This window comes from Cucumis melo, chromosome 6, assembly GCF_025177605.1.
Source record: "Cucumis melo cultivar AY chromosome 6, USDA_Cmelo_AY_1.0, whole genome shotgun sequence".
NCBI lineage: Eukaryota > Viridiplantae > Streptophyta > Magnoliopsida > Cucurbitales > Cucurbitaceae > Cucumis > Cucumis melo.
The window spans coordinates 31,669,161-31,695,136 of record NC_066862.1 but is presented as its reverse complement, the minus strand read 5'-3'; the positions used below and the strand labels follow the sequence as shown (position 1 = coordinate 31,695,136).

Genomic DNA, 25,976 nt, shown 5'->3' with positions numbered 1-25,976 from the left:
AGGAGGAAGAAGAAGAACATGAAGATGAGGAGGAGGAAGTTGAAGAAGAAAATGAAGATGAGTAGGAGATGACATAACAATTGCATAAGCACGTCAGCACCTACTATGAGACCATATGTCAATCGCCCAATTGTGGAAAAGTCTGTTACGATTTATCTCGTTTCATTCAATTGTCCATGTATGTAATCATTGTTAACATTTCTTTTTCTTCTTCCTCTAGCTTTGGAAAATGGGATCCTGGGAAATATAACTTGCCTATTGGGTTTGTGTGTTAAGAAAATGAGACAAACTTGGAATTGTTGAAGCTTCTAAACAAAACATGAGAAGAGTGCAATATTGTATTGTTGAATTCTAATCAATTAGGGAATAAGTACTAATTTTATTGTTTTATTGAGGAACTTAGTTGTTCAAAGTCCCAAATTTAGAACGTTTAAAGTATTCTAACCAAAAAAATAGTGGAATGAGTTTATTTATTTTAAACTTAGGTTGACGATATAATAATCTATTTGATATTCATAACAATCTACAATTTCGAGTTGCTCAACTAAATTTAACTTAACAAGATATTGAAATTTGTTACAATTGAAAAAGGTTAAAGATTTAATTTTTATAATCAGAAGGATTATTATGACCCAATTTTATAATTTGAATTTTGAGTGTTAATTACAATATAACAAAAGTTAAGTTAATTTTTATAAATATAAACAAACTGTCAAAATATTTACGGCTTGTGTAATAACATGAAAACTAAATTTAAGATTTAATAAAATAACATTGACTAAAACTAGACAATTTAAAATAGAACAACTAAAATAGAATGAAATTTAAAATGATATTTCAATTCTCTTAACTTTCGATCAAAAGTCATGAACAAATATTAAAAAAGTCAATGTTGATATCAATACTAAAATATCAATTTTACATACATATATCAATGGAATATCTACATATACTTTTACAAATAAAAAATTATAAAATTTATTTATATTAATAATTAAATTTATTCCGTCAAAATATTAACTCACTAAGACTTTCTTTCTATCTTAAGAGCGAAAGGACCAATCTATCATATCGTGTGGTTATAGTATTCAACTAAGTTATAGTTATAGGTTCTCGTACAAAATTACAATATATTACATATGTATATATAATATATATTACATTCATATTATTATCCATGAAAAGAAAAACAATAGAAAAAGAATTTGGACGGAAGAATCTCTAATCTAGAAGTAGCCAATCAAATTCATCCACCGCACCTCCCAAAATCTCCCTTCCTTCAATTCTCATCCTCACAATCTATATCTCTCTTCTCGACCAAATTATATGATCCTCTCGTATCCTCCCCTCAATTATCCACTCCAAATCTCCCACACAACAATTTCACACCTCCAATGGCCGCCGCCTCCTCCTCCGCCGTCTTCGTCGCCCCAACCTTCTCGGCTACCGCCACGAGGCAGCAGCCCAGCCCCACCACCATATCGTTCCAAGGCCTCCGTGCGCTCCCCAGCGTGAAATCGAGCCGGTCGATTGTTGCGACAAAGACCCGGAGATCGATGACGGTGAAGGCGGAACTGAATCCATCTCTAGTGATAAGCCTAAGCACAGGGCTGTCCTTGTTCTTAGGGAGGTTTGTGTTCTTCAATTTCCAAAGGGAGAATGTGAGCAAGCAAGTGCCAGAGCAAAATGGGTTAACCCATTTTGAGGCTGGTGATGTTAGGGCTAAAGAATATGTTAGCCTCTTGAAATCTAATGATCCTGTTGGGTTTAATATTGTCGATGTTCTTGCTTGGGGTTCAATTGGTCATATTGTTGCTTATTATATCTTGGCTACTTCTAGCAATGGATATGATCCTAAGTTCTTCTAGTTGTTGTTGTTATTACTGTGGCTTTGTATAGCTAAATCCATCATTTATTGCTTTTGAAAAACTTTGTTTTTGTATCTTTCTCTAATGGGGTTTTTGTGGAATGATATTGGGAAAATGGGAAGATGGGGTTGTGAGTTATGTTGTCTACTGATTATTATTGCAAATGTAACTTTTTTGTTTTGGATGATGAACTCACAATATGCCTGTAGAATTGTTACATGGATGTATTAATTAATTACATGAACTCTTTACAATAATTCGTATTATTTTTCGAACCTTAAATATAATTAGCATATTAAGTAACACATACTACTTAACATTACTTTGGCCAAAGTTTAGATGAAGTATCAAACAAAGTAAATTCATGGTTTTATAAAATGAACACAGCAATAGAATTCATCGTAAGCTTTAAGTTTCCCTATAAGGTTGCAGAAGAGAGAGAGAGAGAGAGAGAGAGAGAGAGAGGAGGTTTCTAGTAAAATCATCGAATTTGAAAATCTCAAACCGAGTCATTGGCAGCGTCATCGGAATTGCGAGACATATCAGAGAGGTTGGAGCCGATGGAGCCACCACGAGTCATGGCAGAGCTCCGGTAGAAAAGAACCAATGTGAGTGGTAGGAGAACACAAACAATTGGATTTTGACAAGCGAGATAAAGCTATTGGTGAGAGCAATAAATTTGGGGTTTTCTTTAGCTCTTCCATGTCGTATTCCGGCAATGCTCCCATTTTTGAACTCTCTGTTTTCCCTTCTGCTCATCCCTCCATTTATCTAAGAAGAATTTCAAATATAACGATTAGATTCAAATTATTATTATATACGACAACATCTTTTAATAAAAACAATTGTAAACTTTATAGTAAGATCGCATATATCAATACATCAGACTCTTACCATAGAAGTCTATCACTATATTTATAATTTTTTAAAATGTTGTTATACACTTAGTAATTATCCTTAAAATTGCTATTCATCATGATTACTCAACGAAAAAACACATTAATTTGTTTTTTTTTTTAGAATTGTAAATTTGTTTCGAAAGTTAGAATTTAATCTCTACCGTTTGATAATATTTTATAAATAGTCTCCACGCTAATACTATAAGAAAATATGTATTTCCCGACGCACAACATGGACGTCGGGATAAGTGACATCGGGAGAAAAAGCTTCTCCCAATGCCATTAGAAGCTCCGTCGGGAATGGTTGACAATCCTGATGCGACATAAGGCGACGTCGATATAAGATAATTTAATCAAAAAATTACAAACTTCTCATTATGCCGTTATGGCGTCAAGAGAAGTTTATAATTTTTTTAACATATTTAACTTCTCATGATGTCGTTCTACATGGTGTCAGGAGAAGTTTATAATTTTTTTAAATATATTTAACTTCTCCCCGACACCGTTATGCATGGCGTCGTGAGAAGTTTATATATTTTTAAATATATTTAACTTACACAGACGTTGTTATGCATGACGTCTGGAGAAGTTTATAAATTTTTTAATATATTTAACTTCTCCCAACGCCATGCGTAATAACGTCGGAAATGTCCAACACATTTCTGACGTGTTTAGACATGCGTCGGGCTTTCTCCTTTAAGTACCTTTTTTAAATTTGTAAACTAGATATGTGTTAGTTGAAAATGAGGGAAAGGGAGATTGAAAATAAGGGAGATGAATGAAGGGCTTGAAGGCCGAAAGAGGAAGAAGAAGGCCCACCGCAGCTCGCCGTCTACCGTCTGTTGCTTGTCGTTGCCAGCGTGAGCCGCCGTCTGTCCCTCACCGGTAAGTGTTTTTTTTTATAATTTTTTCTTTGTTTTGGTTTGAGTTTGAGAAGAAAAAAATACTAAATATGTATGTTTTGTGATTGTCAAAGCCTTCTCTTGTGTGTGTTTTTCCTTGTCGTCGTTGTCGGTCACTGCCCGTCCATCGTTGTCATAGTCCGCCCCTCGCCGGTAAGTCTTTATGTTTTAAATTTTTTTACTTTGGTTTGAGGTTGAGAAAAAATATTAAATATGTGTTAGTTTTTGTTATCATTGTTATCATTAGATCTGTACTAGGTTTCTTCTAACTTTGTTATTTTCCTTTCATTTTCTTCTAATTTTCCATTCGTTTTCCATTATGAGTTTCTTCTGGATTGCAGAACTTTTTTTTCTAAATAGAGGATTTCTCGACGCACAAAATGTAGCTTCAGGAGATTCTCTCCCAACTTATTTTTTCCAACTTCAATCTTGATGTCGTTTCATATATCTCCTGACGCTAAAGCGTCAGTAGATCCCTATTTTCATTCTCTTGTAGTGTAACAACATGTATAGAAATGATTTTATAATTTTTTTTCATTTTCAAGATCAATATAAAATTATTTTTTTTTAAATAATGATATGATGGGTTTATATAGATTGATTAGAGAAAGAAACGATTTTTATTTAGTTTCTTTTGTTAGAAAACGTTTATAATAAATTTTGAGGGGGTTCACCAAGCTATTTTGAGTGGCTATCAAACAATTTAATTTTTATAAAATGACTTATTTTCAAAATTAAAAAAAAAAGTTTAAATTGAACGCAACTAAAAACTTAAAATTTAAAAAATATATATAAGGTGTATTTTGAAATGATTTGAATAATTTCAAAATAACCCACCAACATAACTGCATTAATTTTGAAATTTTTACCAAATGATATAAACTATTTATGAGACTTTATTAAACTATAAAACTAAAGTCTAACTGCTTAAAACTATAAAAACTAAAATTTAACTTTCTATGATCTATGAGGATCAAATCTATAATTAATTTACTTTTAACTTTCAAAGAATAGAAAGGAACGAAAATTAACACATGTATTGAGAACTAAGATGTTCCAACTTCAAATCCCCTCCCCTCGACTTGTACTAAAAAAAAAAAAAAGAAAATTAAAGGGCGTGTGTCTTTAAACGAATCGATACAAACATACCGAATAAAAAAACAAATCCAAAGAACACTCTAAATGGTTAGTTAACCTATCTTTAAAAGAACATTTGAAAACATTTAAAACAACAAGATCAACCACAATAAAGTAGACGAAAAATCGTCAGTAATGTGATCAAAAGTTGATCTCTAGACAACAGTCGATATCTCCCTACAAAGTAAAACACAAATCAATTACATCAAACCTACGAAAACGAATATCTTGATTTTATGGAGGAACTGTAAATTAAACCTGCCTCTTTACCAGATGAGAGAGATGAATGAGATGGAGGAAAATGCAATGGAAAGCAATAAATTCTTAATTTTTGTTCATATTTTTGAAACCAACTTGGTGAAGAAGAAGAAGAAGAAAAAAAACAAGTTTTTGGTCTTGAATTAAGATGATTATCAACCTCTAATTATTTTGATTTTTCTTTCTAAAGATGCATGTTGTTGTAAGTTATGAATATGTGGTGAATTTTTAACTTACCATTTCTAATTACCATTAGTTAATTATATGCATCTTTCTTTGTAAAAGAGAGAGTCATAAAACTCTCAACAACATGTGCTTAAGGCCCTAAATAGATGAATGATTCAAAAATGTTAAGATTATAATAAATGTTGTCTCCTACACTTTGCTATTCGTTTAAACTACTACTTTCCTGCTTTCAAAAGTTGCAATGTTAATATTTTTAAATTTTCAAAAGCGTTATAAAGATATCTTTCAAAACAAACATTTTTTTAGAATTTTGGATAGAACAATGACAACGATTTAGAATGAAAATTTAATTTAGATCAACACGTCATTTTAGGTTATCATTACGTACATAGTTCTAAGCCTCGATTTTTTGTTTTATATTTAGAGAGATTTTTATTCGAAAAGTACTTAATTAATTTACAATGTTTATGATAATTTTTGTTGGTAATATAATTGTGTTGTAATTGATGCTCATTACAATTGACCCATCAATAAATTTTTATTTGTGATTATACCAATTTTAATCTCGACAGTTTGTCTAGTAATATTACATTTGCATGACTGATTGTGTATGAACCAATTGTTTCAAACATATTTACGTTGATATCATGCTTTTTTTAGGATACATTAACATGTTCTTGATGGATCGTGGGTGAGTTTTAACCCATGCTTTTGGAATTAGTTTTAAAACATCATTCATTTGTTTTGCAAAAAGTTGAGTTTGAAATTAAAATTTTATTTTGTCACATAGTGTGATAAATTAAAAAGTCGAATATTGTGAATATGATCTCTATTATATATATATTCATATATTTCAAAATTCACATTTGGTAGTTGTCATAAGTTAAATAAGTTAATTGTAGTTAATGAGAAAAACAAAATTTACATAGTTTACATAGCTTTGTAATTTTAAGTTGATTAAATTAAAAACAAAACACACTTTTTTCGAAAAAAAATATTATTCTAAAATGACTTAAGTTTGAAATAAAATCAACCAAATATTTATCCTTTTAACCTAATATCCAATTTTCGTTGATTTAAATCAATAATTAATTAATTAATTAGCTTTCCTTAGTAAAATTAAAATTTCGGTTCATAAATATTTTAAATTAATTAAAAATTCAGATTCTAGCGAAAAATTTCGAACAAAATTTTAATTTTCAATTCACTCACTAAATTTTGTTTCTTTTATCATCTAAAATTTTATTTTTTAAATTTATAATCTTACATTGACATTGATACAAATATTTAATATATACATCACAATCTGATTAAAAATGATTGAACTATAATTTAATTAAGCTACAATCAAAATTTGGTTAACCAACTTCAATAATTTCTATAAAAAGATTTAAAATTTTCATGAATATATTTATTCCGTTGAAAAAGGAAAAAGAAAATAAAGTTAATATTTACCATCCAAAATTGTGATAAAAATACTAAAATTGACGGCCGGTCCGCCGCCCTTAGAGCCGACATTGGGCAATTGGATTTAGAGTCTATGGACCCGATTTGTAAGATTGTCAGCCTCGCCCCACGACCATTTTTTTTTTCTTTTTCTTTTTCTCTTCGTTTCGTTCTTCTTTCCTTCTCAATTTCTCAAACAGATCGTCAATCAATTTGCAACGCCACTTCTGAGGTAAATCTCCTTCTATTCATTCCTCTTTGATTTTCTTAATTCAATCATCTCAATTCCTCCCCTTTTTCTTCATTTAATTCCATTCATCATGCTTATCCACCTAGGGTTTTCTCTTCTTTTTCATATTAAGGATACTTTGTTTTTGTGTGCTGAATCTGAACTACCTTTCTTTTATTTTATCCTCAATGCTCACGTATCGCATATCTTCTCACTGTCCTGGTCAAACCCCTTCTTTAGGTCCCATCATTTGGCTCAATTTTTAGTTAAAAACTGAATGACGCCTCATGAATGTTGCTTATTCAATCCGTTGTCCCCAAACTTGCGTTGAAATTCGCTCAAATGCATATGGGCAGGCAGAATTTTGGCATTTTAAACGAATTTTCTAGTTTGGGGTTGGGTTAGCACGACCAACCTAACCTCTAAGGTCCAATGAAGGGAATTCCTCGGCAGCGCATTATCCTTCTCTCACACGCCCTATTCGATCTCAACTTCCCAAGGCTTTGTGGACAAATTTTATGGGTTCTAATTTCTTTTCTTATGTCTTGGGATAGGATTTACATAGCCAAGTCCCGGACTAGTTTCCTTGTCAACCATGTATTAGCCACTGAGATACGGGTCATCATTCTAGGGGCTATCACTTGATGTTGATCTTGTTTTCCGCACCCCACAATGATCTACAAATCTCATAGATTATGTTTTGGTACCATTTTCAATTGATGTTGGAGTAATTTCTTGAACTTTTGTAGATACGTGTGTGAACTTTTGAACCTAATATGTCCCATTATCATGAGGATGATACTGATTACATGGCTGATGAGTACGAAATGGAAGACATTGACGACGATATGGATGATGAGTGTCATGATAGAGAAGAGGAAGGCTCAGATTCTGATGCTGATGAATTCAATTCGGTTTGTGATATATTGATTAACTATTGGATTTAGATTTACTCATACAGATCACTATATAATCTACAAACTTTTGCGTTTATGTGTTATATGTTTTGTATATGATATGTTGAAGTTACGTTGCCTTTTTTTATTGTACCGAGTTTTAATGTTGGGCTTTATTGAATGTTTGAATTCTGAATGACATTATATACAGAGTAGTAGGATAGTTGATACCACTGCAGCTCAAGCAAGAAGGGGAATAGACATTCAAGGGATTCCTTGGGAGAGACTTAGCATTACTAGAGAAAAGTACAGGAAGACTAGGCTTGAGCAGTACAAGAACTATGAAAATATCCCTAATTCAGGAGAAGGGTCAGAGAAGGTAACCGATCCCTCAAACCTATGCGCCCCCCTCTCACTCTTCAAGTTGTCATTGGTAATTCCAATGTTTTATTTATGGATTTTCCAATATGATGTCAATAGGATTGCAAGGTGACTGATAAAGCATGCTCATACTATGAGTTTTGCCGAAATTCAAGATCTGTGAAATCCACCATTCTTCATTTTCAGGTATGCTTAATCAAGTCTTCTATGAAATTGACCTGATTCTTGTTAGTCTTTGTTGGTGTAAATCTTGTGCTCTTTTCCATATTTCAAGCTTGTCCTTTCTTTGTGTCAATTGGAAGACCTTTTAGTAACATTTTTAATTGTTCTTCTGTTTGTACCATGAGATCATATCTATTTTTATTATTTTTCTTTAGTGTTCTTAGCCTCCCGTAGAAGTGACTACTTTTGTTTTTATCCATCACATTTGGTTGTTATATCTTCGTTCCATCTTGTCTGCTTTTAATTTTTTTCGGTTCTAATAAAAAATGTGATTAATGAGATTTTCCAGCTATATGAAGATAGAATTTGTCCGATTCTGAACATCATCTATTAGTTCCATTGACTCGATGCCAATTTTGACCACCTTGCGAGGAGAAGGTAAAGCTGTGAATACTAGAGCAGTGAAACAATAGCTACTAAAGCGTAAACAGCTCGTTTTTCCTTCCCTGTGAGTATAGCATGATGAGCCCAAGTTATGGCTGCTCCGGATGAAAGGAGAATAGGAGTATTAAGAAAAGGGACTTTTCCATTTCATTTAGGCTTCTATTTTTGGTGTTTCTCCATATTGTACTCTTTGGATTAATTCATTCATCAATGAAATATTTCTTCTACCAAAAAGAAGCCTCTCGTAGAAGTGGAATTCACTTCCCTTTTGTTTGTACTTTGCATAGTATCCATTGACACCGAGATCGATGTTCATCATTTATGTTTGGAATGTTTAATACATTTGATTACTTGGAAGCTCATATATATGAAATCGAGGTTTGATTGTAAAAAGTGATAGAATGTAGAAGGGCATTAAGAAAAAGCAAACCCTACAAAAGGAATCTTCAATGATGGAAATGACTCAAATTCTAAAGAATACAAGCAAGTTGATAATTAAAAAATCTGACTGACATACTATAGAAACTTGTCAAAAGGATCTCCCACGTCTCCTTTAAAGATTGCTCCACCTCTTTAGAAATTCTACTATTTCTAATAGCAAAACAACAAGCTACGAAACTAATTTATCATGAGCTCCTCTATCATTTTAGCTTGGAATAATTCATTGGCTATGCCATGGCTAATCTTCTACATTTGTATGTCATGCATTGTATTGTTTATTTGCATTTGATGCACGTGGCTGAATCAAACTTTTTATTGTTTGATAATAGTTGAGGAACTTAGTATGGGCCACATCAAAGCATGATGCATACCTTTTATCAAATTTTTCTGTAATTCATTGGTCATCGTTATCGTACACGAAGTCTGACGTACTCAATGTTGCGGGACATGTGGCACCTACAGAGGTTAGTGTATTGACTGCATGGTTAGCTTTCCATATTATTATTGTTCTCTCGTGTTTCTAAAGTTTAAACAATTGAGTGATGTAATACAGAAGCACCCTGGAAGCTTATTAGAGGGATTTACACAGACACAAGTCAGTACACTTGCAGTGAAAGATAAGCTACTTGTTGCTGGGGGATTTCAGGGAGAGCTTATTTGCAAGGTAAGTTGTTCGTTTATTTTTATTTTTGACAAGGACAGTTTATTTCATTGCTATCAGTATCAAAAGGTTCAAAAAGATGGGTGGGATATGGGCATCTTCCTAGCCTTGTGAAGGGGATTGATGAGTAACATCCCCCATCTACATTGATGAGAAAGGTTGGACATACAAAGTTGTCAAAAACCTGAAGAATCTTGTTGCTCCTTTCTATCCAAGTATATGATAAAATGGTTTTAGAAAAAATCTCCATAGCATTGTTTCTAAGTCGACCAAAAGCGTACACGATAAGTTTTAGCACCTTGTCTATTAAAATGAATGAAGGCATCACAGCACATTTACACAAAGCACATCATTGCAAGCCCTTTAGCATAGTGGAGGAAATGGAAGTCCTCTGGATGCTATCGATAATGTTGCCCTGCACTTGTCCCTAAGACAGGAGCTAAAGGAGCAAGAAGGCTTTTGAGGGGGAGAAATACACAAGAGGGAAAGAGAAAAAAGAAATAGAAAGAAAATTTCACATGGTTTTTCTTACTTGCTGAAAAGGAAAAAAAAAATTTTTTTGAAACACATTTGAAAGTTTGGTTTCATATAAAATTAATTAAATTAAAAAGATTAAAAGAAGAAGAAATCTTGTGACATTTGAAAACTGCATCTGACTGACTCATAGCTTACCCAAATTTCTGATCCATTTTGATCTTGGTTTTGTGTAGTTAGTTTTAGTCCTTTTGTTCTATGATAGGCATCCTATATCCAAAGGGTGAAACAAAAGTGCCAATAATGAAGAGGAGACCTCAAGCAAGCGGTCAAACTAAAATAGTGAGAAACAAAATCCTTGGAAGGGGGAGAACAATGGTTTATAGGAGAAAATTCGAAGAAGATTGGAAATAAAGGTGAAGGAAAAATAGATAGAGAGAGGGAAACCTTTGACTTACAATCCATTCTCCCAGCAATATTATTAATAATAAGCAACCAAGCCACCCCAATTGAAAACTTGACATATTGAGAAACTGGTTGGCAGATTGAGAGAAGGAATGATTACTAGAGGAGGTAGTTTCAGAAGGGCTACTGCACATGTTTGTAGCCCCACCACTAGACCCGCTTTGAGTCAAGCCCTCAACTTTTCCACGATGATCCTATACCACAATATTTTACTCTAAAGAGGAATGCCATGCCATAACCATTTTGAGCAAAGGGTTCAATACACAACTGGTCTTGAATTCCATTTAATCAAATGCAAATCCTTGGCTTCCTCTTGATTATTTCCTTCAATCAAAAGTCTCCCATGATTCAATCTGCATCTAATAGAAGAGAGGAGCTTAAAAAGGTACTTGATAGGGATCTTACATTACACTAGCTGAATAATCGGTGACATCCCATCCTTAATAAGTGATGCTTTTTTCTCCAGTATTCTGAACAATGGCCATGAGTATGCCCTGAGTGACAGCTTCATACCCAACAGACACTCATGTAACCGACTTAGATAAGATGCAACTGGTGCCAATCATTGAACCCTTTAATTTTGGAGCTTGAATATGAGTTTAAACACAACTAAAATGTTCTTCAAGTTCAGCCACTAAATAAACTTCAATTACTTCAGCTTTGCACCCCCTTCAAGAAGTCATATTGACAGATTGTTACCGCAAAGAAAGCTGAAACTGTCCTGTGAGGTTAGTTCTGTTCCGTAAGCTGGCTTTGGGATTCACATACATCATTTTTTTCCTTTTGGAGTGAAAGAGCTATATGTTCATCACTATCCATTTTGCAGACAGATTTTAGGAGTAACTTTTTCCTTTAGCTGGTCCACCACTCTATCTAATGGGATTAACAGCCTCCTTATATTCACTCTCAATGGACATCTGTTTTCAATTATTTGGATGCACTCTTTACAGGCTTTCTTATAGACCACTTAGAATGAATAGAACGACTGTCTCTTTAAGGATAGGGAATATCTTCTGAGAGTTTTTCTTTATATTTATTATACTCACTCCACCCTTTTGACCAATTGAGAAATCTTTTGCAACTGTTTTTCGTTTGGGCTCTTGCCCTTATTTTGTAAATTTTATACATCAAGGAATTTTGTTTCCCATAAAAAATGATAATTTTGCTAATGATCTCACAATTATTTTGAAAAAATACTAGAGTAAATCAAAACTGAACTGTTTTCTTAATCACGTTGATAGAGAGGAGGGCTTCCAACCTTCATATCTCTTCCTAATATTACTGTAAAGAAAGAACTCTCAGTTGATGAAAAGTTTTTCATTGAGTTTTGTGATTATAATTATTATTATGGCTAATTTTTGTTTTTACCATGCTTTATTGCAGCATCTAGACCGCCCAGGCGTTAGCTTTTGTTTCAGAACAACTTATGATGATAATGCTATAACTAATGCTGTTGAGATATATACTAGCGCTAGGTATAGTTTCATGCTCTATTGGATAAGCTGGTATCCGTACATCTTTCCTTCTACAATCATTATTGAACATATTCCATAATTTTCAGTGGTGCAGTTCATTTCACTGCTTCTAATAATGATTCTGGAGTCCGAGATTTTGATATGGAGAAATTTCAGCTTTCTAAGCACTTCTGTTTTCCTTGGCCAGTTAATGTAAGTCCTCTGAATTCTACTTCTCCGTTTTATAAACAACTATACGGAACACCCTTTTGTTCTCCCGTTTTCAATTAGTTGATCAATGTTTACCTATCTTGACTTTCTCACGTGATATTTTATTCTCAATTGTTTCAATAAAAAAGTTTAGTGAGTAGAAAGATAATGTGTTGCAACTTTTGGTTGTCAATGCTTGCATGACCCATCTTGATCGACAGTTACATTATTCATGTACATTAAGTGTGTGCCTATATTTAAATTTTACGTAGGAAGCATGTTCAAGGTCATGTTCCAGACCTTGGGGTGTTGAAATGTTCATTTTAACTTGTATATTATCACACACTTGAGGCTCATATCCTGATCTTAATGGGTCATATTGGTGCTTTGTTGTATAAATATTTCAGCATGCTGCTTTGAATCCAGATGGTAAACTTCTTGTGATTGTTGGTGACAATCCTGAAGGCTTATTGGTGGACTCACAAACTGGAAAGGTACTCAGTAATATCGTCTACAGGATCGTTGTTTTGGTAAATCATCTTCTGACTTATTAAAGTACATGCTCCTTGCAGACAGTTGCATCTCTATGTGGACACTTGGATTTTTCATTTGCATCAGCATGGCATTCCGATGGCATTACTTTTGCCACTGGGAACCAGGACAAAACTTGTAGGATTTGGGATGTAAGAAATTTATCAAAGTCAGTTGCTGCTCTGAAAGGCAACCTCGGAGCCATTCGGTCTATCCGCTATTCCTCTGATGGTCGGTACATGGCAATGGCAGAACCTGCAGACTTTGTGCACGTGTTTGACGTTAAAAGTGGGTATGAGAAAGAGCAAGAAATTGACTTTTTCGGAGAAGTCTCCGGTGTATCATTTAGTCCGGACACAGAATCGCTTTTCATTGGAGTATGGGATCGAACATATGGTAGCCTTCTCGAGTACCACAGACGCAGAAATTACAGTTACCTAGATTCGTTGTACTAAGCAAGTATAAAAAAGAAACAAACTTGGGAATAAGATGGGTGGTGAAAATGAACATTGTTTTAATTATTAACATAGTAACATGTAGTGGATATGTTGTTGTAATTTGTAAGTGTATATTTAGTGTGTTGTGGAAACAATAGTCTTATGTATTATTATATGATTTGATGACACTTTGGTTTTGAAGAGACAGTTTGAGTAAATGCTGAAGGGAGTGTAAAGAAAGGCTTTGTGGGAGATGATGATGAATATATGGCCAGGGTGTCACCTCTTTGCAAATCACTTTGTTCACAATTTCTCTTCTTCATCTTCTTTTGGTACAATGACCGCATGAACCTCGGTTCGAACCAAATGACAAGTCAATTATTGTCGAGAGTGCTTCAAGGATGAACGAAGTCTCCCACATTGGTGTCCATCCTTTTCACTGTCAGCTTTGTCTTTCATGTCTTGCTGATCACTGTTGGATGGAAGATCTTGTTGAGCTAAATCTACCTTGGTGTGGACTAACTTTTTGTTTCTTTGTCAATGGTACAAACAAAAAAAAGTTTCATTTCTTGGAGATTACTGTTCAATCGGTGATTTTAGTGTTGATTCAAGAAAAGTTTGGGACTAACCATCATTATAGGGGTAGATGTAAATTCGTACTTAAACCAAAGTTTTTGGCCATTTATGTTTTTGTGGTTTTGAATGTCATTTTCTTTGTAACGCAAAATTGATAGGTTTCAAAGAAAATGACATTCAAAACTTGGAAAAATTCTACAATTCCTAGTTTATGCTTGTAGAAACTTTGATATTATTGAAATCGTGAGTTATGGGGATTTAAATACCCCATTTCTGCCAAAACTTGAATAGATGATAGGTCTAATTTGATAAAAATAATGTGAAAATTAATGGGACGACTTCAAAGGTAGCTTTTCCTTTAAATAATAAATTACAAAAATATTTGGCACTTTTTTTTTTAATAAAAAAATACCTCTATTGTTTGTAGTTGCAAAATTTCTTTCTGGAACAAAAATAAGAATCCAAACACCAATACATTGTTTTAGGTTACTATTTCATCGTAAGTCCCAAAGCCAATGCATTGTTTTAGGTCACTGTCTCGTCCAAATTCTCATTTAACTCTACGGTAGATTTTTATTTCAAGGGTTCTAAATATTCACAAAAAGTTCGAAGTAATATTATAATAAAAATGTAACTTCTGAAAAACTTAGAATAGTTTTTAAGCTAATAACAAAATTTAGAGGCATTTTTTAATAACACTTTTGATTTTTAAGTTTTTGAGATTAGTTTTAATTTAGTTTATAGGTTTCAAAGTGCTAATTTTTTTTTTTTTATGATTTGAGTTAATTTAACATTTTGAAACATAATGATTAAATTGAATCCAAAATTTTAATACTGAGTATATAACATTTTAAAACCAAGAAGCCAAATAAAAACAAAAAAAAATTTACATTTTCAAGAAAATAGGAAACCTTTTAGCCCTTATTTGTTTTTTTCTTTTCAATACCAAACGAATATGAGGATTGGAGGATTGAAACACATACGTGGTGATTAGTAGTACACTCAGATACTAATTGAGTTAAGTTGTTGTTGGTCAAGTTAGTTAAGCTCTTGTTACTTTCTAATTTGGAACAAGTGTATTTCAATATCTATTATAGATAAAATCTGAAAAAACTTAGTTCAATTGATATCATGTGCGGACGTTCTTTTACCGTTTTCAATAAATTTTCTTTAATTTTGTATTTTTTTAATAAAAGAACCATCGCAATTTTTCTAAATAGACCGCCGGTTCGCCGCCGAGGAACCGCCATCGGGCGTTTGGAATTTTTTAGAATCAGTGACCCGTTTTGTAAGATAGTCTTAAGACAATCTTCCTCACCCACCGACGATTTTTCTCTTCCTTCGGCCTTCCAAATTCGCACACAGATCATCAATCAGTTTGAAATTAAACTTCTGAGGTACATCTCTTACCATTCCTCTTCAATTTTCTGTAATTCAAGCATCAAGATTCGTTTTTTCTTCATTCAATTCGATTCCAATCAAGTTTATCGAGCTAGGGTTTTCTCTACTTCCTTTCTTATCTTACGAATATGTTGAATCTCAAGTTCTTTCTTCCATTTTCTTAGTATTTGAAGGGTCGAGGCGACGAGGAAACAATTTAGAGATGACTACTGCAGCTCGACCCACATGGGCACCCGCTAAAGGTGGAAACGAGCAAGGTGGTACTCGAATTTTCGGCCCATCGCAGAAATATTCGTCCAGAGACATCGCTTCTCATACGACCTTGAAACCCAGGTGCGTGTATTTAAGAGATGTTGTTACTTCTATTGAGAAGATGGGGGGCAGTGGGGGTATTTATTATAGCTTGATGATCATGTTTGTTCATTGACTTCCCCTTTGGTTGTGTTCTTTGACCGAGTTCTTATTTCTTAGTTGTTTATAATCGTCTGTGCGTTGTGACTTCTGAGGGATAATAATCGCACGTCCATACAGGAATTCATTGTGGTGGTGGTAGGGGGTTGTCTTTGATGTGCGTTGGGTTTTCTAGTGGGTGTAGAGTTCTTAACTGGGATTCTAAAAACTGAATTGGATTACGGGTAGGCCGGAATCTTCATTGTAATAGCTGAGTTGGTTTTTAATGTGGATGCGTGATCTGTTGGACTGAATCTTCATTCAGCTCTCCTTGTTCTTAGCTTAGGTGAACTTGGTTTTGATAATCTGGTATAGAAGGCTCAACTTCTTGCATTATGTAAATGGTCCATACCCACTAATTCTCGAGAAACTTTGCTCACTCTCAGAAAAACAAAGTTCTTATTACGTTAACCCTTCCACTTCATGCTTGAACTGATGTAGCCTAAGTAAACTCAAGGAGAAATCCTCCAAGAACTAAGTTGATTTCTCCTTGAAGAACCAAGATTGTGGATCTTTTATTAGAATGAATAACGTGTTTCATACAAGAGGAGAAGACTCCTATTTATAGAGTTCTATTACATTTGGGGGTAAAAAGGGAATTAACCTAGAATATTACCTAATTACCCAATTAACCCTTAGCCTTCTTACCTCATGAACTCAAAACTTTGGACAATGTCTTGAACGTACCAAGTCCTTAGCTCCATAACTTCGATTACTGTGTGTGTTTAGCATGTGTGGAACTTAGAACGACTTTAATTAATTGGGCTTTCACTGCAGCTCATCCTCGTTTTTTTTTTATTCACAAGAATAATGATCATTTAATATCTAATTAATTTGCCTAGTCATACACCTTGTGGGTTAAGAAGATTAACTCATGAAAAGTCATGGGCTGCATTTTCTTTCTGTATTGATCTGGCTCTAAAAGAATCGAACTGTTCCTACCACTTTTTTTTGGATAAAAAATAGACTTATTGATGAAAGAAATATCCAAATGGGATGCAAAAAGGACAAATAGGGAGTAGGAATACAAAAGATGTTTCCATTTTGCAACTAATAAATTTAAGTTGTGATCTTTTAGAGGGTGTAGCTTTTAACACCAACAAAGAGAAATATTTCATTCACCACACACCTTGTGGTGGAAGCTAGGGATTTTAACTCATTAAAAGTCATTGGCTATGCCTTCTTGCTGTATTGATCTGGCTCCAAAAGAATTGGACTGTTCCTACAACTTTTTGAATGAAATATCCGAATGGAATACAAAAAGGGCCTTTCATTGGGAGTAGTAATACAAAAGATGTTTCCAATTTGCGACTAAGAAATTTAAGTTGTGATCTTTTGGAGGGTGTAGCTGGTTACACCAATAAAGAGAAAAATAGATTTGTCAGTGATTTTATTAGTTCTCTGTGAAATTGTCTCTTTTTGACTTCTGGAGCTGTGTTGATTTGTAAAAGTGGATGTTCAATATTTGAGGAGGTGCTCTTGAATCCTCCTTTCCATGAAAAAGGAAGAGTTCTTCAACGATATTTCTTTTTTGCCATTTGTGCAACATTTGGCTTAATTGGATCTTTAGAATTTTTTATGGGGTAAGGAGGTTGCCGGAGGAGCTTTGGGAGTTGAGGTTTAATTTCTCTTTGTGGGAGTGTTTGTAGGACTTTTTGTAATTATTAGCTTGGCCTTATTCTTTTCGATTGTACCTCTTTTTGTAATTGGGCATGGGGTTGTTTGTTTTTTGAACTTGGTTTTTGTATGTCCTTGTCCTTTTATCATTCTTAATGGAAGCTTGGTTTTTTTTACAAAAGAACAATATTTCAATGAGAGTTGGCTAAGGAAAAAAAAGGCGAAGTTGTCCAATAGCCACGTTTTGGATTCTCCACCTACTAATACTTCATAGTGAAACAATTTTTTCTATGTAAAAATGAAACCTGGAATGTCATCTAGAAATTGGAACCAATTACCCTATTCTATATCCAACGAGTTGGTGAAGCACTCAAAGTGAATGATTTTTTGCATCAATATGCTTAAAAATCATTTTGATGTATTTTGCTCTGAAAATTTATTACTTTTGTTAAACTTGTGTCTACTTAGTATACTTAACTAGTGTTGGATGCATGTAAGTCTAACTATAGAATCCAAATATATTGAAATATAAACAAAATAGAATTACAAAATACAGTAAGTGTTTAAGGTACTTGAACTCTCCCTTTCTTGACATCTCTCTCAAGCCCTAAATTACTCACCAAAATATAGCTTCCCTTCCTCATTCCCCTTCTATCCATTTGTAACAGAACTTCATAGAAAAAACTCTAGCAAATTACTAACATACCCTTACTACCTATTAATATCCCTGTTTTTTAACCTAATATTGTTTTTATCAAAATATTGGACCTACTTTCTCTTTGTAGTAGTGTCTAACACATCTATTGTGCTAACTAATGTTTGATGTGTCCACCAACCAACACATGGACACATGCCGCCACATGACGCTACCCAAACTAACGTGTTGCTTCCCTTCCTCATTCCCCTTCTATCTATTTATAACCAAATTTCACAGTATCCCTATTTCTTATCCTAATATCATTTCTATCGAAGTGCTGGACTTAACTTTGTAAATATGGTGTCTTAACGCATTTATTGCACTAACTAGTATTTGATGTGTGTCCATGGCCAACATGTCACGCTATCCAAACTAAAGTGCCCCTGGTTTCTTAATTTATAATTGGGGGCTCATAATTTTTATTTAAGAATTCAGTAAACCGTCCAGAAACATCATGAATGACTAAGTCTCTATATACGAGAAGAGAGTGCCATCAACAAGTTCCTACAATTGTAGTTACTGAGTACTTTAACCTAGAATTACACGTGGGCTATATCAGCCCTGTTCTTCTTTCAAAACAAGCATCCACTACCCTATTTGTTGTTGGCAAGTGGCTATTTTTCTTTCTTTTATGTTTCCTTCGATATATTCTTCCAAGATTCAGATCTCTAAACACTTGTCATTAATGGTGTATGTAGAAAGGAAGGACAAGATACCCATGACGAATTGCAGAGGAGGAATCTCAGGGATGAGTTAGAAGATCGTGAAAGGAGGCATTTTTCATCAAAAAGCAAGTCATATGGTAAAGACAACCATTATTTGTTGGTTTTCATGTCAGTTATGGTTTTGTCAATTGCCTTCTCCATGCTGTGTTTGATGATGTTTTTGCAATGAGGATATCATGTTTCACTTGCATAATTTGCAGATGATAGAGATCATAGAAAAGGAAGCCAACTTCTGTTAGAAGGTGAACATATCATCTCCTTTATGCTTACATTCACTGACACATCCATAAATTGTTTGTAACCAGTTATTATTTATTCTTTTAGGTGGAAAGAGAGATATTGAAGATCGTATTATACCACGAAGTTTAGACGCTGATGATTCTGATGTGGATGTCAAAAGTGATGATGAGAGGTTTATTATCTGACTTTCTGTTTTATGAATTTTAATCATACTAGTTTTCTATCCTTTTCTCTTTATACTTATTAGAGAAAGTCTTAGTTTCTCTGGCTTTTTACAATTCAAATCCTTGGTTGAAGACCTGTTAATCTAGTTTGTTTTTGGGTTTAGTATTGAAGTACATAATGTTTTATGGTAGTGATGATGACGACGATGATGATGAGGATGATACTGAAGCTCTTTTGGCTGAGCTGGAACAAATAAAGAAGGAAAGAGCAGAGGAAAAGCTTCGGAAGGTGAGTCTTTAATCTATCCAGATAGCTATGATCTGAAATTGTGCTTGCATTACCCTTTTTATTCTCCAAGATTATACGCCATGAGTTGAGTGATTAGTGACTAGGATCTCTTGAATGATGAGTCCTGTGAATCTTTCTGATTTTGAATTTTGCTTCATCAGTTGCTTAAATATGTGTTATGATGTATAGGAAAGACAAGAGCGGGAGGAAGAGCTTAAAGTCAAGGAAGCAGAATTACTCCGAGGAAATCCACTGCTTAATGAGCAGCCCTCCTCTTTTAGCGTCAAAAGAAGGTTAGTGGGCCTGATTTTTTCCCATTTTCTATAACTAGTTTGTTTCGTGTATATAACATGTGAACTTCTATCTGATGATTCAATTTCCTTTGAACTTTTGGGTCAGATGGGATGATGATGTTGTGTTCAAGAATCAGGCTCGTGGCGAATCAAAGACACCTAAGCGCTTCATAAATGATACAATTAGGAATGACTTCCACCGAAAATTCTTGCAGAAGTACATGAAGTAACATGGTCATCAAAGATGAACACATATGTATGATAATGCATTGAACAGACTAAATATCACTTGAATGTTTTAGTTTGTCTTCTGAATTGGATGAAGTACAAGGGATTGGACGAATGAATATTAAAACGGTTTCATAAGAACCTGTCTTATCTCATATTTTACATGGTTGTAACGATGTTTTTGTGTTCAAATATTAGATTGGCTGATTCTTTTGTGCAAGCAGAAGTAGGCACATATTCTGTAGGCAAGGACCATGGCTAGGAGAATCCAGATCTCTTGTAAGCCACCATTGAGGTCGACTGTGTCAAAGGAAGTAGAAGACTGCAGAGTTCTGCAGCCTTGTTTGGTTTGACATTCATATAACTGATCTCCTGAGTATTGCACTTTTAGAAGTAGTCTGAACCCATAATACATGAATGATAGATATTTCATCCACCGCATGAACTTGGGTATATGCTGCCATATGAAGAAGAAAACAGAAAAGATTCATATAAATCATTCAGTGGCGGCCTTTTCTTCTTTTCCCCTTTCTTTAAACTATAATTAGGTTTTTAAATTTCTAACGTGTCAGATGTATTCAAATGGTCATGGGATCGATTGAATCGTTATTTTGTTGCTATGTTTTAAATAAGTTTTTTAACAGTGAACTGCAACACAAAAAAAAAAAAAACTTCAAGAAGTTGTCATTATACAATTATGTTTTCAGTTGTAAAAGTTAGCCATAAAATTGAACTATCAACTGGACAATAGTAGTAAAAATTGAACTCTTAAATAATACAGTTATTGTAGTTTCTATATTTGTACAAAACAGCTATGAGAGCTCAATTTTAAAATTTTGAATAGAGTAGCTTTTGCAATTTATCTTTGTTTTTTATATATAATATTTATTAATTTTATGGTTTCTAAGATTTAGAAAAGAAAATTAAAAAAAAAATGTAGGTATAAGAGTAGATGGAACTAATTACCTGAACATAGTAGCCTCCTGTTAAAAGAAACAACATAAGTATCAAAGAGGCAACCATCCCAGCTCTTTTAATACTCAAAACAGCAGCTCCAAACAATTCTCCTGCCCCCTAATCACACAAAATTTCAAAATTTAAACAAATCTGATCTCCTTTTTCTTCAGAAATCATCATTCATAAAAACAAAGGCAGTCTTTGATTAGTTTCAATCCAAACACCTGGCTTGTCACTGCTACCAATAATATTGCAAACAATGTTAGCAAGAAACACGGAACTGTTCTCTTGAAATCAACCATGAAGTATAGAATCAGCATGAACAACGTTGGATAGAGCACATGTGCAACCATGTCACACAACGTGCTGCTCACATAGTACACGCTTAGTCGGTACATATCTGCCTTTTGTTCTTTAACCAAATAGAGCTTTTCAAATGGGAACACGTATACTGCTCCAAAGAGTGATGATGATGTCCAAAATATGCAAATGTAGAACAATAAACCAATCTGCAAACAACAGTTGTTTGCTTAAACTTTTGGATTCAATGGTAGTTAACTGATGTAGAAAAACTGAAACAGATACCTGGTCTCTTAGTTGAGGTTCGGTGTCAATCTTGGATTTCCACCAAAGAAGCCCTAACAATAATGCAACCCCAACTGCTTGAAGTAGCCTTAGCTTATCAAAATAATCCTTACTCCTTTCTTTGAATGTTCTCTTTGAAACAATTTTAAATTGCTCCCACCAGCTTATTGTCCAATCTTTCTCAACTTTTACAGCTAGTTGTAGATGTTCTGGTGCCTTTTCAGCTTGATTCTTTGTTCTTTCTTGAACCTCCAATTGAGTTTTGTACTTGAGTTGGAGATACTGTAATCACACATTGAGAAAAATGGATCAGAAAAACAAAGGCTTTGAAAGTAATATGATAGTAGCTAAGAGATTCCCACCTTGATGATTGATTTGTCTGTGTCCAGAGAGCCTCGGGATGTCGGTAGATCTTCGGGAAGACTTATGTCACTGACTTGTCCTGTTGCTAGATCAAGCAAGAACTCTGCAGGGTTCATGGGAATTTGTGGGGTAAATCTCAAAGATGAGAAGTATTCCATTGATTCTTTAGTTTTCCCATAGTATATAGGATAGCCATCTGCTATCAGCAAAAGTTTGTCAAACATGTGAAACATTCTGCTTGATGGCTGGTGTATGGTTGTGATTATTGTCCGTCCTGCCTGCGAACGATCGAGTTTAATCTCAAGATAAAAACATGTTGTACTTCGACAATTCCTAATTGTACCTTGGCTAGTCCTTTGAGAACAAGAAGAAGCCTATTCGCCGAGTTCGAGTCAAGACCTGAAGTTGGTTCGTCTAGTAATAGAAGTGAAGGATCAATAAGAACTTCATAGCCTATACTTGTTCTTTTTCTTTCTCCTCCTGATATTCCTTTACCAAAACCACCACCGATCCTCGTGTTCCGACATCTATAGTTCAAAGAGAGAGATTGTCATTTAATATAGGCAAAATTGAAGCTAAGATCATCACTTTCTACCTGAACACACACACACGCACCTTTCAAGTCCTAGCTCCTTCACTATCACATCAACTCTCTCATGCTTTTGCTGTCGATTCATATTGCTTGGTAGCCGAAGAAACGCGGAGACAAGTAAGGTCTCTTCAACCGTCAATTGCGGGAACAAAACGTCATCTTGAGTCACAAAACCAATTCTGTTTACCATTACAAAAGAGTGGTTAAGAGGTTGAATAGTTGAGGAAGACATTTGTTTGGTTTTGAAAATCAGAGAAAGTGACCTTCTTTTAAGAGCAGGAGTATATGAAATGTCATTGTAAGTAATATTTCCTTTGACATTTTCAAGTACTCTTCCTCCTATCACTTTCAATAGTGTTGTTTTGCCACTGCCTGAAGCACCCATTAAAGCAAGTATTTCCCCTGGCCCAACCCTTCCTGTTATGCCCTTTAATATCTTCTTGTAGCTTTCTTGTTGGTCCATGTTGACTTGTGAGCTAATTACCTTTGATATAACTGCCTTCAATGGGCTGTTCTTGGTAGATCCTTGCTTATTCCTCACCTTGTATTCAATATCCTCAAACTACAAGTGAAAATGGATGATTCTTTCAATGAATGGTTTATTGTTACTACAAGGAATTTTTGATTCATTCGCACCAACGACATGCGATTTTATTCGATGTCCTCAATCTCTATACGATTTTATACATCCTCACCTTGTATTCAGTATCCTCAAACTACAATCGCATGTCGTTGGTGCGAATGATCGTTGGTAAAACATTTAAGAAATGTTACTAAATGAAATGAGATAATGTACAGCTGTTCAATGACAAAAAATCATGAATTTTAGTGTTATATCAACAAATAAAGGTGAGGAGAAAAAGTTGAACAATAGGCATTGACATAGAGATTTACATGATTCACCAACAGTGTGCTAGCTACGTCCACGAGTAGAGGTGGTGCGAAGGTTATTATTAAAGAGAATAATTCAGATTATAAATTATAGACGTTTCTAAGGTTAAAAATTTTATATATTGCATGCATTTCTCTAAGTCTTCGGGTTAGAATCATAAATAATTTAGATCACAACAAGACTCCTATACTTTGTTGCTAAAAACCTCAAATAACATATTCAAAATATTCCAACACTCATAAGAAAAACAAAAAATTCTGAACTTTCATACCTATTTCGTTCCATCTTCTTTTCATTTATAGACTACAATTATTTTAAGGACGTTGTCAATATTTTTCTTTTAAAAAAAATTGAACTAAGCAGTTACTTTTGTAATAATTTGTTTTCTTACCTAAATTGATTTAACATATATTTTGTTCGTTTAGCTCATTCGTATCAACAAGGTGGGTTTGACTCAATGATAATCATGACTCTCCACTTTCGTAGAGAATGAAAATTCCTCATTTCTATCATTGTTATAATTGAACACGAGAAAAAAAAAAGACTCATTGATATCTAAAGTTCTACAAAGACAAACATTTGAAGTTTGTTTAAACATAAAAAACGAAGATTATATACTATATTCACTCGACTGTTAATTTAATTGCGACAAAACATTTACCTTGAGAAAGATTGGAAGTGGGGAAGCTCTAATATTGGTATCACATGTCTGAATTTGAATGTTAAGATCAGAGTGGTTATTTCTGATAGAAGAAGAAGGTTGAGAAATGAAATCAATAATGTTATGACCTAAGGCATTGGTGCCTGTATTTGGCATTGTTGAAGCAGATAATGAAATGTCTTCAACTTCATCCTCTCTCCTAATTTCCATATTGTAATTTAAGAGGATCAGAGAATGATTTTAAGTTTGGGTTTTGGAATATAAATGTGATCTCAAATTATAAGTTGGAAACAAAATGATTAAAGGGGGGTGGGGGGAGAGATATTACAACTATATCAAACCCAAAACTCTCCTAACAGATGATCAAATTGTGACAGGATGTTGCTTGGTGAACCACAGGCTTTCCATGCTTATTAGTCCTTGAGATTATGTTTTAATTTCACACTTAAATTGCTACCTCTCTATGAGGCTCTTTTTCAAAGCCTACATGTCATGGATATGACTCAATAATTAAAAAAGAAAATTTGAAGATGATGTTACAAAATGATGAACAATTGAATGTGCTATTTAGTCTTTTTAATATTGTGCTATTTCAATTCTTCTTATAATTTCTTATTTTGAGCTTTCATATACTTTCTAAGTAATATAGGAATAGTGGCCTATTGCATATATACTTTGAATAAATCCTTAATTAATTTTTTTCTTATGATTTAAATTAAAAATAGAACACTTAACTACATTATATATAGATTAACTAGATATTTCTAGATAATCACCTATATTATTCTATATGATTTAAATGGGTAAACATTTTACTTTTCTTCAACATTGAATGAAACGTCCATTTATAGAATACAATCTCTCTAAAGATCAACATAATTGACATTGTATATATTCAAATTTTATATATCTTTATGTATTCATCCTAAGTATAGAGAAAGATTGTGTTTTATAAAAGATAAAGAAAATGAAATACCAAATTCTAACAAATATCCTTACAGCCCTTTCTGGTATGAGAATTTAGCGTTGCAAAGCAAAGAAACCACCAATGGTAGATTTGGTGTTGGACAAAGAAGATAAGTAAATGTAATCCATCCTTTTCAATTGAAATTTTATATTTTTATGAAATTATACACACATACATACACATATATGTATAGAATGGAGGAAAAGAGAAAATCAAAAGAAATCATACATGATCACAAAACATAGAAGAATGAGTTATTTGAATTCTGTATGTATTTTTAATTAAATAAACTAAAAACAAACTCTAACTACATTTCTAATAACTAATTATTTATATATCTAGATTGTTGAACTGTCTGATTCACTTTTAGGTGAAAGATAGACACACATTTTGCATATCAACCACTTGTTTTTTTTTTTTTTTTTGTTTAGTATTACATTTTATATGATCTATATTGACATAATAGTGTCTTTTAATATAAGTATATATAAGACTGTAATATTTGATTATTATCATGAAATAACATCAATGAAACATCAATATTTTATATACAAACTAACAATTTGTATATGTAAACATTTTAGTTTCTTCAATCCCATTTTCTTAGTCCTTCTCGTGACTGGCAACACACAATAAGATCTTGGAGCTTAACCATCAATTACTTTCTATTAGAATCACTTTTGTATCCATTCAAATATTATATATCAATAGGTATTTATTTTAAAGATTATATATATATATATATATATAAAGAAAATAAGAGAGAAACAAAGAGATTTGTTCTATAAAAGAAAAAAA

The 25,976-nt window shown here is 33.4% G+C and overlaps 4 protein-coding genes and 1 non-coding gene across 5 annotated transcripts; 4 read left to right on the top strand and 1 right to left on the bottom strand.

Annotated features, from left to right (window-relative positions):
* Window positions 1-1,082: 1,082 nt before the first annotated feature.
* Window positions 1,083-2,125, top strand: LOC103491045 (photosystem I reaction center subunit V, chloroplastic). The gene has a single exon (XM_008450841.3). It carries the CDS (start codon window positions 1,395-1,397, stop codon window positions 1,866-1,868), a length of 474 nt encoding a protein of 157 aa, XP_008449063.1. The 5' UTR covers window positions 1,083-1,394; the 3' UTR covers window positions 1,869-2,125.
* Window positions 2,126-6,766: 4,641 nt separating this feature from the next.
* Window positions 6,767-13,775, top strand: LOC103491044 (uncharacterized WD repeat-containing protein C2A9.03). The gene is made up of 10 exons (XM_008450840.3): window positions 6,767-6,928; window positions 7,675-7,839; window positions 8,033-8,200; window positions 8,302-8,388; window positions 9,579-9,713; window positions 9,803-9,913; window positions 12,233-12,324; window positions 12,411-12,516; window positions 12,921-13,007; window positions 13,086-13,775. Exons 2-10 carry the CDS (start codon window positions 7,702-7,704, stop codon window positions 13,497-13,499), a joined length of 1,338 nt encoding a protein of 445 aa, XP_008449062.1. The 5' UTR covers window positions 6,767-6,928; window positions 7,675-7,701; the 3' UTR covers window positions 13,500-13,775.
* Window positions 13,776-13,871: 96 nt separating this feature from the next.
* Window positions 13,872-13,971, top strand: LOC127150117 (small nucleolar RNA snoR99). The gene has a single exon (XR_007822134.1). It is a non-coding gene; the product is annotated as a small nucleolar RNA snoR99 (small nucleolar RNA).
* A 1,320-nt stretch (window positions 13,972-15,291) lies between these two features.
* Window positions 15,292-20,302, top strand: LOC103491040 (uncharacterized). Its single transcript, XM_008450838.3, has 8 exons — window positions 15,292-15,454; window positions 15,623-15,791; window positions 18,921-19,024; window positions 19,148-19,189; window positions 19,272-19,359; window positions 19,544-19,640; window positions 19,830-19,933; window positions 20,040-20,302. Exons 2-8 carry the CDS (start codon window positions 15,661-15,663, stop codon window positions 20,161-20,163), a joined length of 690 nt encoding a protein of 229 aa, XP_008449060.1. The 5' UTR covers window positions 15,292-15,454; window positions 15,623-15,660; the 3' UTR covers window positions 20,164-20,302.
* Window positions 20,109-24,442, bottom strand: LOC103491041 (ABC transporter G family member 26). Its single transcript, XM_008450839.3, has 9 exons — window positions 24,212-24,442; window positions 22,922-23,220; window positions 22,682-22,837; window positions 22,410-22,593; window positions 22,066-22,344; window positions 21,704-21,985; window positions 21,343-21,627; window positions 21,128-21,235; window positions 20,109-20,618 (listed from the first exon to the last, which is right to left on the bottom strand). The coding sequence occupies exons 1-9, from the start codon at window positions 24,419-24,421 to the stop codon at window positions 20,349-20,351; spliced, it is 2,073 nt and encodes a 690-aa protein (XP_008449061.2). The 5' UTR covers window positions 24,422-24,442; the 3' UTR covers window positions 20,109-20,348.
* Between the last annotated feature and the right edge of the window lie 1,534 nt (window positions 24,443-25,976).